The 18,861-nt window shown below is 35.9% G+C and overlaps 1 protein-coding gene across 4 annotated transcripts in view; it reads left to right on the plus strand.

The window, feature by feature from the left end:
- The window catches only part of TBCD (tubulin folding cofactor D), a 502,517-nt gene that overhangs the window by 228,808 nt on the left and 254,848 nt on the right, over positions 1–18,861 (plus strand). For all 4 annotated transcript variants that reach the window (XM_078155768.1, XM_078155769.1, XM_020987528.2 and 1 more), the window contains exon 17: positions 6,556–6,585. In XM_078155768.1, coding sequence (XP_078011894.1) covers positions 6,556–6,585 — 30 coding nt within the window. The remainder of the gene's footprint in view (positions 1–6,555; positions 6,586–18,861) is intronic.

Raw genomic sequence — 18,861 nt, forward strand, 5'->3', positions numbered from 1 at the left:
GATTCTTGGACCCTTAAATGGAGATTCATTCTGAAGTTTATTTAGTTAGAAAGCCTTTGTTAACCTAGCAAGATAAGGTACTGGACATCTAGATCCTTTCTCAAGCTTAACTGTCAAGAATTCACACTCTGTTGTAGAGAGCAGAATTCTGTTGGGCTGGCCACATTTAAATTCCAAATGTGTTTTTTGCCTAAAAGGCTATTTTACAGAGAACTCACACAAGGGAAGTACTCACACAGAGTTCAGAGGAAGAACACTTTCAGGGTCTCTGACGAACTTTGGAATTGATTGTGGAACACGGGAGACACTGGTATAGGACTAGCCTGTGTGGCATTCCTGCACCAAAGAAGGCATGGTGCTCTATAAGCAAAGCAGAATTATTGTAGCACAAAAGAAACCTGAGATGCATAAATTTAGAGACATCTCCACTCTAAATGTTCATATGGATTACTGGTGCCCAACCAGTGGTAGAGTCTTCTAGGCTCAGATGAACTACAGTTGGTCATACTGTAACTTGACCCTTGACATCGTGATGTCATTTGGGTCCTCTTTGAGCATGAAGGACAGCAACTAACCAACTATGTGCCAGGCATTGGACTAAGCCCTAGGAATACAAAGGAATGCAAAAGACAGTCTCTGTTCTGAAAGAATTTATAGTCCAGTAACTATGCAGTAACTATGTAGAACAGGCCTGCACAACATATGGCCTGCAGGCTGCTTCAGGCCTGCCAAAGGATTTTGGGCAGCCTGTGAAAAATGTAGAGGATGTAACAGAAAGTATATGGCAAGTGCTTTTTCCATGCCCCACTTAACTGTGCCCATCATGTAACTTGGCAGGGGGTTGCAGTGGCACACTCTGTCCTGTTTGTCCTGTGACAACAGGTTTGTCTCTAGTCTGAGAGGCATGAGAGTCATGTTTTTGCTGTGTTTTTGGTTGTTAACCATTGTTGAACAGGGACAAAGTGAGTGCAGCTATACTCCAACATAGCTGACATCTGCTATGCAATGAGAGGCAATAAACCGAGGGCTTCTTCCCTCCCTTGCTGCATGGCTGCCCTCCTAGTTATGTGAGTGTTGGGAGCTCTCTCCAATGTTAGATACTCAGTTCAGTATTTCTTTGTATGTGAGCAGTTCCTGTGGAGATTTTTTTTGGTTCTAACATTAAAGTTTTTGGGGTGACTTTGTAAAATGTGTGATAAAAAGAAATGGAAGATTGAATCAGAATACAGACTGTTTAATCTGGAGTGGACAAATGGATACTTGTTTACATGCACAGGAGACAAAATATCGTGCCTTGTTTGCCAAGAATTAATAGGTTTTCTAAGGAATACAATCTTTGTCGCCATTTTGAATCACAACATTCTGACTTAAGCAAATTGGGCACCAATGAAAAACAAATTAAAGCATCAGAATTGTTGAAAAATTTTAGTGGGGAACAATGGTTTTCCAAGAAAGTAAACTCAGAAAATGAGGTGGCTACTAAGAAATAGATTTCAAACATGATTCCGAGTACAATAAACTGATTGCTAACAAGAATTGTTATATGTCCCATTAACTAAATGTAAACAGTAAGAAAACCTGAAAAATGTATTAAAACTTGTAGCATTTAGCAAAGTAATTTTTTAACATTAATGTGATTTCATGATAAATAAAAATCTTAATAAGTGTAAGTAATTGATATGTATTGAGATTTAGTAGTTTAAATCATTAATTATACCTTTATTTGGAAAATGAGCCACTAGAAACCTATCTGCTGCCTGAAGAAATTTAGCTATTTTAATTTTGGCCACTACCTACTGCCAAGTTGTGAAGGTCTGATGTAGAAACACATTATATATGGGATAAATTGGAAGCCATCACTAGTGGAAAGGTCCTAGCTTTAAATTGGATTCAGAAAAGCTTTTTGTTGAAGGTGAGATTTTAGCTGGGACTTGAAGGAAGCCAGGATAGCTAGAAGGGAGACATAACAAGGGAGAACATTCCATTCATGGGGGACATATAATGAATGTGCTTGGAGTCAGGAGGCAATGTTCTGTGGGAGGTACAGCAAGGGAGCCTGCATCATGGGATTGCAGAGTTAAAATTTAAGAAGGCTGGTACTGAGTAAGGTTTAAGAAGGCTGGAAAGGTTAGGGGGAGGGGCAGGTTATTAAGGGCTTTCATTGAGAATCAATTTTATATTTGATTCTATAGATGGTAGGGAATTGAGTGGGTCACATGGTAAGACCTTCACTTTAGGAAGATCAGTTTGGTAGCTGAGTGGAGGATGGACTAGTGTAGGGAGAAAATTAGGCAAGGAGACAGTCAGAAAGTGCTAACGGTATCAGGAGAGAGAAAGAGGTGGTACAGGGAGATGTTATGAAGGTAAACTCTACAGGACTTGTCAGCATATGGGGTGTATTGGGGTGAGTGAAAATGAAGTCTTGAGGATGAGAACTAGGTGACTAGAAGGATAGTGATAATGTTTTTTGTAATTGGAAAGCTTACAATTCAAGGTGAGATTAAGTTTGTTCTCTATGGAACAAATGTTTTAGAGAACTTAGTGTCAGGGAACAGGTAACTTTAGAGTGGGACATTGTGGGAAGGTTGGATTGTAGGGGATGGAGAATGGAGTTTGAGTCATGATTGCCAGGAGTTCAAAATCCCTGTGATGGAGAGGTTATGACTAAGTGGGAGTTTGTAATTAAGAAATTAATTTGAGTTATCACATCCTAGGCCTTTAGCCTTCAGGTAAAGTTTTCTCAGGGTGTTAAGCATCTCAAGTTACCTGGAACCAGGACTTAACTAGTCTTAAGGACTCTGCATTCATCATTGATTGGCCAACCTTAGGTCCCTTATAGTTGTTACAGACATTCTACAATTAAGGTTTTCCTGGAGTACATATAGAGAAACTAGGTGGTCTTTACATACAGATATTTTCTCCTTTTTGGGGATTTCTAGTTGTGCCTTAATTTTTCATATTCTTTACAAAGTGTTTTCTTTGATTTACTAAGCTCTCCTGCTTTACTGGGATAATTTATTCTTTGTACTACACAGTTTTTATTTATTGATGATTTCATATATATATATATATATGAATATATATATTCACATATGTATAGCTCTAGAAAAACAGACTTTAAAAAAGTTAATTGTGATTCAAATATTTAAAAATTCAAATTCAGAGCTACCTGACTTTGCCTTTAAACCCAAATCACACTGGCTTTCATTGAATGGCCAATAATAGGCCCCAGCCCAAGCCTTTGTTGTTCCTTGTTTGGAATTTGATGGTTTAGTGTATGTGCAAATAGCAGTTGTTTTCTGTTCCTTCTAGAAACTCTGAGGGTCTTTCCCCTTCCTGATTGATTCTTTTGTGATGGTAAACTGGGCCATCTTTTATCTCTATTTGTACTTAGCCCCTAATCATTGAATGGACTTTGGCTCAGACAAAATGAAATCTGGAAAGGACTTTAGTTTAAAAAGGCCAAGGTCATCCACTGCATCCTGGGCCATTGCCAATCTTGACTGTGGTCTTGCCACTGGACTTTGATGACTCTGGAAGAGAGACTGAGGCTGATGACTTCACACAACTCTGCTACATTTAATTTATATATGAAGAAAAAGACATCACCCATATAATTTTACCATTTTTGCCTACCTCAAAGTCCTGGTTTGCAGTGATGTCAGACATTTTCAATGAGGACGAAAATGGCATCATGGTCAGCTACTGCACTGATCGTAAATTCTTCAACTTGAAAAGGCTGCAAGCCAAGACTAAAGTGGAGGGAGAATTGGTGCATGATGTTTTGATCACAGATGATTTTGCACTCAGTGTAGCTTCTGAGGCTGAGATACAGCAAAGTATGGATTGGTTCTCTGTTGCTTTTGCTTATACTAATTTGGCCTAACAATACCAAGAAAATACCCGTGCTCCATCAGCCAGCCCTGCAGTATCCATGTGTGGAGCCATGGTTATGGCAGTAGAAATATTGAATGCTGTAGATAAGTTCACTTACCTTAGCAGTATACTTTCCAGGAATGTACACATAGCTAATGAAGTTAAACACATGTATTGTCAGAGCTAGTTCAGTATTTGGTAGGATCTTAAAGAAAATGTGGGAGAGAGGAGATAGTAGACGACCTACTAAACTGTAGGTCTACAAAGCGATGGTGCTGACCTCATTGTTGTCTGTCTGTGAAATCTGGACAATCTACAAGCACTATGCCAGGAAACTGAATCACTTCCATTTGAATTGTCTTAGGAAGATTCTGAAGATCACCTGGCAAGAGAAGGTACTGGACACTGACGTCCTTTCTCAAGCTTAACTGCTAAGCATTCAAACTCTGCTGCATAGAACCCAGATCTGATGGTCTGGCCACATTATTTGAGTGCCAAATGTGCATTTGCCTAAAAGACTATTTTATGGAAAACTCACAAAAGGCAAGAACTCACACGGAGGTCAGAAAGAAGCAATACAATGATACAAAGTCTCTCTGAAGAAGATTGGTGTCAGTTATGAGACGTGGGAGACACTGGCACAGGACAGTCCAGTATTGCATGCCCACATCAAAGAAAGTGCTGTGTTCTATGAGAGAAGTAGAACTGCAGTAAGTCAAAAGAAACATGAGATGCACAAATTTAAAGACATTTCCCCTCCAAATGTTCATGTAGACTATTTGTTCCTGATGTGTGGTAGAGCCTTCTGAGCTTGTATTGATCTGATCAACCCCAGTTGGACTCACTGTACTTTGATTCCAGCATAGTGATGTCATTTTGGTTCTCTTTAAGAATGAAGGACAACAACCAACCAAGATCTGATATTGCTAGATCTCCTTCCTTTACATATTTTCCATTAATTCCTTTGGTATTCTTGACCTTTTGTTCTTCCAGATGAATTTTGTTATTATTTTTTCTAGCTCTATAAAATAATTTTTTGGTAGTTTGATTCATATGGCACTGACTAAGTAAATTGATTTAGGTAGAATTGTTGTTTTTATTATATTGGTTCAGCCCAGACATAAACAGTTATTTCTCCAGTTATTTAAATCTGACTGTGTAAAAAGTGTTTCATGATCGTGTTCATATCATTCCTGGGTTGGTGTTGGCAGATAAAGTCCCAGGTATCTTATATTGTCTGCAGTTATTTTAAATGAAATATCTCTTAATATCTCTTCTTGCGGGGCTTTGTTGGTAATATATAGAAATGCTCATCTTTTATGTGGGTTTATATACTACTAAATTATTCATTTTTTCAACTATAGCTTCATTTCCTTATTGCTTATTCTGATTCTTTCATTTTTTTTTTCTTCTCATCGCTATTGCTAGCATTTCTACTATAATATTGAAGAAGAGTGGTGATAAGGGGCTGTCGTTATCTTTTACATGAAGTGTTTTCTGGTCCCCTAACTGTACTCCTTTTTACATAACCTTATTTTTATTGGTTTTTATTTTGTATATATTTTAACATAGGCATGTTTTTTCCAGTAGAAGGCAAACTCCTTGAAAGTTTAATGTTTCATTTTTATCTTTGTTTCCTCATTGTCTTTCTCATAGGCAATTAATAAATGCTTAATTGGTTATTGATAACTTTGCCTTCTGTCCTGTACTTAAAATCTGAAATGAATGCCTTTTGGACATAGCTAAACTTGATTGTTTGAGAGAGAAGAGACAGACGAGAAGGGAAAACAAGGAAAGAGAAGAGAAAAAGACAGAAACAGAGAAAAGGACAGAGACCTACAGTCACAGAAGGAGAGAACTTAGAAGTAAACAGGAAATGTTCTCTAATTACTTATTCCTTGTCCATACTACAATTTTCAACCAGGTTATGTAACCACCAGCCTGACCAGATATGCTTGCCTAATTTGGCTAAAAGTTTGGCTCTTGGTAAAAAATTTACCCTGAACAAGTAATAAAAGTTTAAGCAGTTTGTTTCTTTTTTTACATGAAGTCAGTTTATATTTTCAAAAAAGATCTTTAGCATATTTGTTTCTACACTCATTCCCTGATTGATTAAAGGTGGAACGGATTAAAGGTGGAGCTATATTGATTTTATTGTTCCCAAAATAACTGACATTCAGAAATCAATTATTATAATAAAGAGTGATATTTTAGCTTAAATTGATAGGAAATGTTTTCATATTACTCATAGCTAATTACAAAATGTACCAAGCCCTTCTCTTGAAGTAAAATTTCTTAACTTTTTTAATTGAGAGATACTACACACATATGCTTTTCACTGAACTGATAAATAAAGGAAGAGCACTGTTTTAATTCTGTAGCCTTGGATTAGCTTTCTCCAACTGGTGTGAACTCGGGTTTTAGCAATCAAAGGACATTGTTCTGGATAGGCCAGTTCTTAATAAACGTGCATTCTTAAGTTGTTGTCATGCAGGTCATAAAAACAGGAATGACAAACAACCCTTGAGGCTCTGTGCATCTAACAATGAGGACTTTATTTCAAAAAATGAAGCCATGGGTCATTTAAAGTGCTTCATGTTTGTTTTGAGTTTATTGTCTGATGTTTAGCAAAAAGCAAACCTGACTCATTTTGCTGTGTTTGTTCTCCTTGTTCTCTAGGCTGCTTTCCAGGAGAATGTTGGAAGACAGGTATGGTAACTTTTTTGAATCTTCTTTCATTAAACTTCCTGTATCTCTGTTTCTGAACACTAAAAGATATATAGCTGGACGCTATTGTCCTTCATTAGAATTATTGAAATATGTCTCAAGTAAAATATGTATTTAATAATACAATTTCTGCTAAGCAGTGCCTTAATGCTTTACTTAATTCCCCATTCATCTCTCATTCCTAGGGTTAAACTTCTCAATTTTAGGCAGCACTTTAAGATGATGAAGGCTTCGAATGTCAGGCTGAGGTCTTATGCAGGTGGTGCTAAAATAGTATTCAAGTATTTTAACATAATGGAAGTGGTCTTTTAGAAGGACTTATCAGGTAATAGAGTTCAGGAAGAATTGGAAGGGACAAAGAGAAATCAGTTATGAGGCTATTGAAATAATTTTGGTGTAAAAATTAATCAAGGCCTAGCCCTAGCCTATATTGGTAGCAATGGAATTGAAAAGCAGAGTATTTATATGAAATATATTTCTTTTATAAAATAAATTTTTATTGATATATTTTATATTTCGAATTGCTAGAATTTCTCCCAGTATCCCATCTCATGCTGGCCACCCCTGTCCTTGTTATCCCATAGAACTAACTATTTTATAAAGGAAAAAGAGAAAGAAGAAAAAATTCTCGAAAATTAATTCATACATCAAAAAATTCTGGAAACAAATATAATGTGCCCCAACTGGGGATCTCTCACCTCTACAAAAGAGTGGGATGGGGGTGTCATCTCATTTCTTTTCTTTGGGGCCATGGTTTGTTCTTTGTAACTTCACAACATTTATTTCTGATTGTTTTGTTATTGTACTTTTTATTTACATTGTATATATTGTTTTTGTTTTGCTTAGCTCAGTCTGTATCAGATCATGTAAATCTTTTCATGGTTCTCTGCATTCATCTTTTTCATTTCTTATTGCACAGAAATATTCCCTTAAATTAATATACTACCAGTTTTTTAGCCGTTCTCCAATCACTGGACATCTACTCCCACCATCCGCACTTCTTTGCTACCACAAAAAGTTTTGCTACAAATACTTTGGTATATACAGAAACTTTCATATCAAGATCAATGACCTCCTTGAGGTATAAGCCTAGTAGTTTATTTTCTGGGTCAAAGGCTGTCCTATGATAGGACCAGCATTTTCCTCATGCAGCTTCCCTGACATCTCTGATACAGCTGAAAGCTGATTAGTTTCAGCTTTCTGGAATCAGCTTTTAAGGCTGGGGCTATAAATGGTCCCAGCAGAATATAGTTGGGGCCTTTCAGACTTGGTGGGAACCTGAGTCCTCTTGAGTTGTGTTTCCAGATGTAAATAAGGAGGGCCATATCTAGAGAAGCTAAGAGCCACTTTATCCTCACTGTATTCTTGCTCTGTTGGGGCAAAGTAAACCTTCTCCTTTGTTAAATGTTTAACTGCCTCATTTCCTCCTAATATCAAACATGAACTAAGGGTGCTGGAATTATTCCTATGCCTATGAGAAAAGGTATGGGCATTTTAGTCACTTTATTTGCATAATTCCAAATTGCTTTTCAGAATGGCTTTACTGATTTACAACTCCACCCACAATGTACCAATCGATATACCTAACATTGACTGTTAACATTTTTGCCAGTTTGCAGGTTGTGGGGCGAAACCTTAGTGTTGTGCTGCGAAACCTTAGTGTTGCACTGATTTGCATTTCCCTTACTATTAATGATTTGGGTTATTCTTTCATGTGATTATTTTGGTTTACAGTTATTATTAAAGATATTTCTAAGGAAGAATTTCCTGGATTTAAAATAATTTTGAGAGACAAATTAATTGTCAAAGATGATTCCATGATCTTGACACTGGTCAGTCAGAACAGTGGGGCTTCCTTTGACAAAGATAGGGAAATAACAAGAGAGAGGATAAAGGAATCAGATTTGAGGAGAAAGTGAATACCATTTGGAACATGAATTTGAAAAGTGACAGAGGGGAAATGTCAGAGTGGCAGTTGGAGACACATTATTAGAATTTTGGTCATAACTGGATGTATGCTTTATGGAGTCATTTAGTTATAGATATAAATTCAAACCTTGTTCGAGATCTTTGTCAAGAGAATGTAGATTGAAAGCAAAGAAAACAGAAAGGGCTGAGATCTCAATTGTAGGAAATATCAGTGGAGTAGAAGAGGAGGCAACAAAGGAAGAAAGCATAGAATCTAAAGAAGCAGAGACATTTTAAAAATAAAGGGTAGTCAGCTTAAATTCTGCAAAAAAGAGGTCAGAGAAGATGAAAACTGGGAAAAAGTTGTTTGGGTTTATAGATTATAGGACATCGTTGGACTTTTAGAGGGTAGTTTTAGTTGAGCCCGGGGACAAAAGCCAAACAAGGAATATGTGTTAAAGAAATAGAAGATTCAGATATTGACCATTTGTTTAGGAAGTTAAGAGATGAAATGGAGAAAAATAGAAAGGAAAAAGAGTTGACAAAAAGGATAAGTGAAATTTTTTCCCTATCCATGGGACACAGCCAAAACAGTACTTAGGGGAAGTTTTATGTCTCTAAATAGAGAAAGAGAAGATTAATGAATTGGGCAGGCAACTAAAAAACAAACTAGAGAATGAACAAATTAAAAATCCCCAGTTAAAAACCAAATTGGACATCCTGAAAATCAAAGGGGAGATTAATAAAATTGAAAGTAGGAAAATCATTGAATTAATAAATAAAACTAGGACTGATTTTATGAAAAAAAATATAAGGTAGATAAACTATTGGTTAATTTAATTTAAAAAAAATGAGAAAACCAAATTACCAGTATCAAAAATGAAAAGGATAATAAATTCACCACCAGTGAAAAGGAAATTAAAACAATTGTTAGGAGCTAAATCTGACAATCTAAGGAAAATGGATGAATATTTACAAAAATATAAATTGCCCCGATTAACAGAAAAAGAAATTGAATAAGCCATCAGTGAGCTCCATAAGAAAATATCCCCAAGGCCAGATGCATTCACAAGTGAATTCTACCAAACATTTAAAGAACAATTAATTCCAATACTGTATAAACTATTTGGAAAAATAGGCGAAGAAGGAGTCCTACCAAATACTACCTGCAATGGTGCTAATACCTCAAGCAGGAAGAGTGAAAACAGAGAAAGAAAACTATAGACCTATTTCCCTAATGAATATCAATGCAAAAATTTTAAATAAAATACTAGCAAAGAGATTACAGTAATGTATTATAAGATTCACATACTTTAACCAGATGGGATTTATACCAGGAATGCAGGACTGGTTCAGTGTTAGGAAAACTGTCAGTATAATTGATCATATCAATAACAAAACCAATAGAAATTATATGATTGGGGGCACCTAGGTGGCGAAGTGGATAGAGCACTGGCCCTGAAGTCAGGAGTACCTGAGTTCACATCCGGCCTCAGACTAAACTCTTATCACTTACTAGCTGTGTGACCCTGAACAAGTCACTTAACCTTAATTGCCTTAAAAAAAAGAGAGAGAAAGAAATGATATGATTATCTCATAGATATAGAAAAAGGTTTTGATAAAATACAGTACCCATTTCTATTAAAAACACTAGAGAACATAAGATTAGATGGAGCTTTCTTTAAAAAGCAGTAAGTGATAAAATGTAGTTTTAAAGTAGGAAATGGTAAAAAAAAAAAGGTAGTAAATGATAAAAAGCCATCAGCAAATGTTATCTGTAATGAGGATAAGCTAGAAGCCTCCCTGGTAAGATTCGAGGGTGAAGCAAGAATGCATGTTATCAACACTCTTATTCTGTATTGTACTAGAAGTGTAATTTATAGCAATAAGAGAAAAAAAGGCAATTGAGGAATTAGAATAGGCGATGAGGAAACAAACTATCCCCTTGCATACAATATGATGCTATGGTTGGAGAATCCTAGAATATTAACTAAAATGTTGAAATAATGACAACTTTAGCAAAGTTGCAGGATATAAAATAAACTCACATAAATTATCAGCATTTTTATTGCAAACAAAGTCCTGTGGGAAGAGATAGGAAGAGAAATTTCATTTAAAATAACTGTAGGCTATATAAAATACTTGAGAGTCTACCTTCTAAGACAGACCCACATAATTACAAAACACTTTTCACACAAAGAAAGTCAAATCTAAACAGTTGGAAAAATATTAATTGCTCATGGGTAGGCTGAGCCAATATAGTAAAAATGACAGTTCTGCCTAAATCAGTTCACTTATTTAGTACCATACCAGTCAGACTGCCAAAAAATTATTTTGTGGAGTTACAAAAAATAATACGAACATTCATCTTGAAGAACAAAAGCTCAGGAATATCAAGGGAGTTAATAAAAGAAATGTGAAAAAAGAAAAGAAAAGGTGGCTTAGCCATGCCAGATTTGAAGCTATATTACAAAATGGTAATCATGAAAACTATCTGGTACTGGCTAAGAAATAGAATAATAGATCAGTAGAATAGATTAAGTGGTACACATTACACAGTAGTTGAATGTCTATAGCAATCTAGTATTTGATAAACCCAAAAACCCAAGCTTTTGGAACAAGAACTCACTATTTGATAATTGCTGGGAAAACTGGAAAACAGTATGGCAGAAGCTAGGTACAGACCAGCATCTTATACTGCCTACCAAGAGAAGATCAAAATGGATACATCATTTAGACATAAAGGGTACTACCATAAACAAGTTAGGGGAGCATGAAATAGTTCAGATCTATGAATAAGGGAAGAATTTATGACCAAAGATGAGATAGAGAGATTATGAGATGTAAAATGGATAATTTTGATTATATTAAGTTAAAAAAGTTTTAGCCCAAACAAAACCAATGCAAAATCAATGCTTAGATGAAAAGCAAAAATCTGGGGAAAAATTTTTATAGAAAGCTTCTCTGATAAAGGCTTTATTTCTCAAATATATAGAGAACTAAGGCAAATTTAAAAGAATACAAGTCATTCCCCAACAGATAAATGGTCAAAGAATATGAACAGGCAGTTTTCAGACAAAGAAATCAAAAGCATCTGTAGTCATATAAAAAATGCTGCAGGGGGCAGCTAGGTGGCACAGTGGGTAGAGCTCCAGCCTTGGAGTCAGGAGGACCTGAGTTCAAATCTAGCCTCAGACACTTGACACTTACTAGCTGTGTGACCCTGGGCAAGTCACTTAACCCCATTGCCTAGCCAAAAAGCACGCGTGCGCGCGCGCGCGCGCACACACACACACACACACACACACACACAAGCTCCAAACCACTATTATATAAATCTATGTTTATATATAAATCTATGTTTATATATAAATCACTATATCACTAAATCACTATAAATCAGTAGTACAGAAATGCAGATCAAAACTGTGAGGTACCACCTCACGTCTACTAGATTGGTTAATATGACAAAAAAGGAAAATGGTAGATGTTGGAAGTGGTGTGGCAAAACGGGGACACTAATGCACTGCTGCAAGTTGTGAACTGATCCAGGCATTCTGGAGAGCAATTTGGAACTATATCCAAAGGGCTGTAAAATGGTACACATACCCTTTGTTGGGCAACTACTAATTCTGTTTCCCAAAGATTTTTTAATTTTTTTCTTTTTTATTGCTAAAACTCAAATACACAATAAGAAAAGAAAAACAAACATACAAGTAAATATTTAAACTTAAATACAAAATAAGAACAGGAAAAAAATCAAGTCATGTGCATAGGACAGTGTAAGAGATGGTACAAAGTACAGCTATAAATTTCCATTTCAAGAAAGCCTATATATAATAAATACATGTTGTGTTGAGAACTGTCTATTCGTTGCTTCCTTGTAAAATTTTCTTTTGTTCTCTGCTGCACACTTTTTGCTTTGTTGTCCCCCTCCCCCAAACCTACAAATATGTGTGGATATATTTATATATAGATATATACATACATACATATATACATATATACACACATATATAAATATATACTTTACCTAACAAATTCTACTTCTGATCTTTGTTTTTATGTTTGTGCATGTCTCTTATCCTCCCCTTCCCATTAATCTAAACATCCTTCTATAACCCCCTTTAACCTATTCCCTCACCCTCCCTTATCTTCTTGCCTCTTCCTATCCTCTTAGCATTGTATTTCTTTCTGAATTTAGAAGACTTTTATACTCATACATATACATATATAAATACATACATATACATATACATATATATATGTATATATATATGTATTGTTCCTTCTTGAACCCATTCCCAATTGAAAGTAGGTTTCCAGAACCATCTAATGCTTTAGTGTTGGTTATTCCCCTTGTACCTCATTTGTATAAAATAATTACTTTTTTTAGCTGTTCCTAAACAGTTTTTACTTTTTAAAGTTATGTCATACTCAGGTCTACCCCAATGTTTTTTAAGAACTACACAGTTGCTAATAATAATCTTAGATATATGTTTTACATTTTACATACATAAAAGATAAATAATCTGTCTTTATTGAGTCCCTTGTAATTAGTCTGTGATATGTACTTTATATTTCTCTTGACCCTTGTATGTCAAATCTTATATATGAATTTCAGGGTTTTTTTTTTAACAAAGTCCTCACAGTTCATTAAATATCTATTTTTTTTTTCATTCAGGATTATGCTTAGCTTTGCTGGGTATGGTATTTTCAGCCAGAACCTTAGTTCTTTTGCTCTTCGATACTGTTCCAAGACCTGTGGTCTTTTAGTGTTACAGCTGTAGGTCTTGTGTCATTCTGATTGTGGCACTGCCATATTTAAATATTTTTTCTTGTGGCTAATAATATTTTATCCTTGAACTGGAGGTTTTAGAATTTGACTATAATTCCTGTAGGTTTTCCTTGTATGATGTCTTTCAGGTGGTGATCAGTGGATTTTTTTCTATTTCTGCTGTCCCCTCTTGCTCTGATGCTTCAGGACAATTTTCTTTAATTATTTATTGTATTATTGTATCAAGATTCTTTTTGTGATCATAGCTTCAGGTAGTTTGATTATTCTTATGTTTTCTCTTTTTGATCTGTTCTTCAGATCAGTTGTTTTTCTTATGAGATGTTTCATTTTCTCTTCAATTTTTTCATTCTTTACATTTTGTATTATTATTATTTCTTGATGTCTTATAATTTTTCTGACTTTCCCTTGCCCAGTTCTGATTTTCAAGGAGTCATTTTCTTCCTTAAGATTCCGGATCTCATTTTCTTTTCATAATTTTCTTGTTTTTCTTGGATTGTTTGTTCTTCTTATTTTTTTTTTTTTAAGTTTTTCCTTAATCTTTCTCATCTGAATTTTAAAGTGTTTTTAAAGTTCTAGGAATTTTTTTGGGGGCAGATGACCATTTGACATTACTCTTCGAGGTAGAAGAGTTATTTCTTTGCTTCAGGATCCTCCTCTGAAGATGAACCCCAGTATTCTGTATTCCCATAGTAACTCTCTGTGGTTGGATTCTTTCTCCTTTGCCTGTGTATTTTTTTTCTTTGTAGTTTAGTTTTTGTAATCATCTCTAGTCTAGAGTATTGGGTAGTGGAGTCTGGCCTCAGATTGTCCTTCAGTTGTCTCCTCTGGTTTGGAACTAAAACCAAGACCTTCAACCCTCCTGTAAGTGCCCACAGCTAGCAACATCCCACCCCGCTGCTTTTGCACTCACCGGGTGTGTATGGATGGTTCCTTCTCGCCCCCACTGCTCTCCACAGCAGAGCTGGTCCGGTGTTCTTTGTCACCAGAGGTTCCCTCGATCTTCCCTGGCTCAGATACCCCACACTCGTCACTGTCCCAGGGTAAAAGTTCCTATGGCTGGGGCTGAGGCTACTTCCCAACCCAGTATCTCCAGGGCTTGCGAAGTGGTCCCTAGCCTGGAGGTGTTTACTCTTCACTGGGACCAAACCCCTTCCTGGATTTTTCTTCAGATATTCTCAGATTGTTCCCAGAAGGACCCCTGTTCTACCCCTTTGCTTGTTTATTTTTACCTCTCTATGCTTGCCGTCAAGTGCTATTTTATGTCTTTTGTTGGGGGGAAATCTTTAGTGCTTGGAATTTTCTGACCTACTCCACCATCTTCCCAAAATCTTCTCTCAATATTTTTTCATGAAGGGAAAAGGACCTATTTGTACAAAAAAAATATACTTACAATAGCTCTTTTTTTGGTGGCTAAAAATTGAGGGCATATCCATCAATTGGGGAATGGCTGAAAAAATTGTTGTATATGATTGTAATGGAATAAAATTCTGCTATAAGAAATGATGAGCAGGTTATTTTCAGAAAAATCTGGAAAGACCTATATGAACTGATGCTGAGTGAAAAGAGCAGAACAGGAGAATATTGCACACAGTAACAGCAATATTATATGATGATCATCTGTGAATGACTTAGCCATTTTCAGCAATACAGTGATCCAAGACAATTCCAAAGGACTCATGATGGAAAATGCTGTCACCTTCAGAGAAAGAAGTGATGGAGTCTGAATGCAGATTGAAGCATACTATTTTTCACTTTATTTTCTTCCATGTTTTCTTTTTGGGGAGGAGGAAGGGCTCTGTTTTTTTTTCTACATGACTAACATGGTAATACCTTTTACATAATTGCATATGTATAACCTATACTAAATTGCTTACCATTTCAAGAAGGAGGGATAGAAGGGAAGGAGGGAGAAAAAGAACTTGAAATATAAAAATTTTAAAAATGAATGTTAAAAATTGTTTTTACATGTAATTGGGAAAAATATTGTAAAAAAAAAAGATGGAAGATCCATATATAGACACACATTTAGACCTTCCACTTTTTTTTTTTTAAGCCAGGAAAAGCAGACATTGAAAAAATGAAAATTTTCTCAGGGGAGGAATTTATTATAAATAGGAGATTGGTTAGAGATTTCATTCTTGTAGGAAGCACCTAGTCTTGAACTTTCTGTGTCAGTTGAGTAAGTGTGTTTTCAACACACAGGATTGCTCTTATCACTTTAGAAGTTAAGTGACTTGGCCAAGTTCTCACAGCTAAATGTGTTGGACTTAAGTCATGAACCTAAAGTTTTCTTGGCTCCTGTGCCACTATGCCGTTCTGCTCATAGGTAGCCTCATAGGATTTTAGAGCTGGAAGGTCTAACTTGTCATTTAGGAGATAAGGAAGCTAATGGCCAGAGAAATGACTTGACAAAAGTCAGTCCATAAGATAGTTGTAGGGCTTGACCTAGATCTGAGGCCACTGTTCTAGCTACTTAAACTAAAGCTACTTCCTGAAGATAGAAGAGAGTGCTGGTGCTGGATAGCTCTTAGTCATTCAATAAAATAGAAATGACAAGATTAACTGAGAGTAATTATAGAATAATTTGAGAGTTGCAATGGACCTCAGCATTCATTTTGTTGAAGACCTCCAAGGTGGGATTAACCCACCACCTTTTGGTGTAGCCCATTATTCTTTGGACAGCCTCAATCTTTAGGATTTTTGTTTTTGAGAGGAAGGCTAAATTTACTTGGCAGTTTTCTTTTTATTGTTCCTGATGCTGCCTTCTGGGACTAATTTGTCTTCAATATGATAGCCCTTGAGATATTTTAAGGTAGCTATCTTGTCCTCTGTGAGTTTTCTCTTCTTGTGTAGCCAAAATGTATCCACTTCTTTCAACCAGTCCTTATATGATAAAGACTCAAGGCCTTTCCCAGTCTACTTTGCAGGCTGCTAGTGTCTTTTTTTTTTTTTTTTTTTTTGCTTTTTGGTAAGGTAGTTGGGGTTAAATGACTTTTCCAGGGTTCCACAACTAGTGAGTGTTATGTGTCTGAAGCTGGATTTGAACTCAGGTCCTCTTGACTGCAAGGCTGAATCTCTATCCACTGTACTACCTAGCTGTCCCTGCTAGTGTCATTCTTAAACTTTGTCCCCTAAAACTATATAGTATACTCCAGGTGAAATATACCTTCTTACTCATTTTAAGTTATGCCTCTCTTCATGTAGCCCAAGATTGCATTAGAATTTTTTGGCTATCACATTGCACTGCTGACACTACAGTCTAGTGCAATCCCCAGATCTGTCATTTTCAGCTTTTCCTTATCTGCTTGCTATTTTTATAAACCTGTAACCAAGTCATTTTTAGTGGGTTTTTAAAGTTCCTTTATTCTTCAATTAATAGTAATTTATTTTCTTTCTCGCCTCCCTAGTCTTCCTTTGAAAAAAAAGAGAAAAACTAAGCCCTGTCAACAGATATATAGTCAAGAAAAACAAATTTCCAAATTGTGCGTGTCCAAAAATGTGTCTCCTACTGCCTTTTACTAACCATTTTTTTTCAAGAGGCAGACAGTACTTTTTGTCATTGGTTCTCTTAAATTTTGGTTGATAATTACATTTATTAACATTTGTAATTTTTTTCAAAGTTCTTTGCTTTTACAGTGATATTGTATAAGTCATTCTTCTGATCCTGCTTACTTCATCTGCATCAGTTCATACAGTTCTCAAGTTTCTATAAGCCATCCTGTTTGATTTTTCTTATGCATATGTGTACATATATATCTATATGTCTTCTTAGCTATCTTAATTCATATAGTACCTACTGTGTACCAGTCACTGTGCTAAGTGCTTTATAAATATCTCATTTCATCTTCACAGTAAACCTGGAAAGTAGATGCTATTATTAGCCTCATTTCATAGTTGACAAAACTGAAGAAAAAAACAGGTTAAGTAACTTGCTGAAGGTCACACAGCTAGTAAAAATATCTTAGGCTGGATTTGAACTTAGGTTTTCTTGACTCTAGGCCTAATGTTGACTGGGCTACCTTGCTGCCTTTTATATGTGTGTGTATATATGTACATAGGGGTGTGTGTGTGTGTGTGTGTGTGTGTGTGTGTGTGTGTATGTGTGTGTGTGCATGCATATATACACATACATACTCAAATATAAATAAAATGTGTTTTGTTATATTTATATATAATAATTTGTACAGGCATACCACAATTGATGGGCAGTCCCTTTGGTTTCCAGATCTTAGTTACTAATAAAAGGAACGGCTATAAATATTTTTCTGTTTAACAAGTCCTTTACTTCTTTTTTTTTTTATCTGTTTGGATATAGGCCTGGTAGTGGTTTTAGTGCATTAGTGGTTCAAGGGTTATTTACATAATATTCACTTTTAGGGTAGAGTTCCAAATTGTTTACCAAATGGTCCATTTTTTCTCCAAAGAATTGTTCATTCTTTCTTCAGTTGTTTATACCAGTGCACAATTCTACCAACATTGCATTAATATATTTTTTTTCCTACAGCCATCCAATGTCTACCATTTTCTTTTAATTAGCTTTGCCAGTCTGATGCTTGTGGGGATAGGGAATCTCAGTTTAATCTGTATTTCTCTAATTATTGATGCTTGGAACATTTTTTCTTGTAACTATTGACACCTTGGATTTCTTTCCTTTAGAACTGTCTATATCCTTTGACCATTTGTCAGTTCAGGAATAGCTCTTATTTTTGTCATTTGAATCAGTTCGTTATATACTTTGGAAATGAAACCTCTTTCAGAGAAACTTATTGCAAAGATTTTTCTCCCCACTTACTGTTTCCTTCTAATCTTAGCTGCACTAGATTTCTTTGTACAAAAGAAAACATCTGTAAATTGGTTCTTTATTAAATGAAGCTAGGGAAATCATTAAGTGAAGTTAAACAGGGAGAATGTTCCAGGCATGAGGGACAAGCAGAGAATATGACTGGAGCTGAAGATGGAGTTTCTTGTTTGTGGAACATCCAAGAGGCCAATGTCACTGGAACAAAGATTACATGTCAGGCAGTAAGATGTAAGAAGTCTGGAAAAGTAGATCGGTATAGGGGCAGCTAGGTGGTGCAGTGGATAGAGCACCAGCCCTAGAGTCAGGAGGACTTGAGTTCAAATCTGGCCTCAGACACTTAACACTTATTAGCTGTGTGACCTTGGGCAAGTCACTTAACCCTTAACTCCATTGCCTAGCCAAAAAAAAAAGTAGGATGGTGTTAGGTTTTGAAGGGTTTTGAATGCAATGAAGAACATTTTGTATTTGATACTGGAGATGATAGCTACTGGAGTTTGTTGAGTAAAGGAGTGACATCGTCAGGCCTACACTTTAGGAAAAATCACTTTAATAGCTGAATGGAGGATGCATTGGAATGGGGAGAGAGACTTGAGGCAGACCAACTCATCCGCAAGCTATTGCAATAGTCCTGGCATGAGCTTATGAAAAACTGTACCAGAGTGGTGGCAGTGTCAGAAGAAAGAAGGGAGCATATCTGAGAGATGTTCAAACTGAGAGTTGAGAGATATTGAATTGTTTAGGATGATTCCTC

The sequence above is a fragment of the Phascolarctos cinereus genome, unplaced genomic scaffold, assembly GCF_003287225.1.
Source record: "Phascolarctos cinereus isolate Bilbo 61053 unplaced genomic scaffold, phaCin_HiC Scaffold_5;HRSCAF=322, whole genome shotgun sequence".
Taxonomy (NCBI): Eukaryota; Metazoa; Chordata; class Mammalia; order Diprotodontia; family Phascolarctidae; genus Phascolarctos; species Phascolarctos cinereus.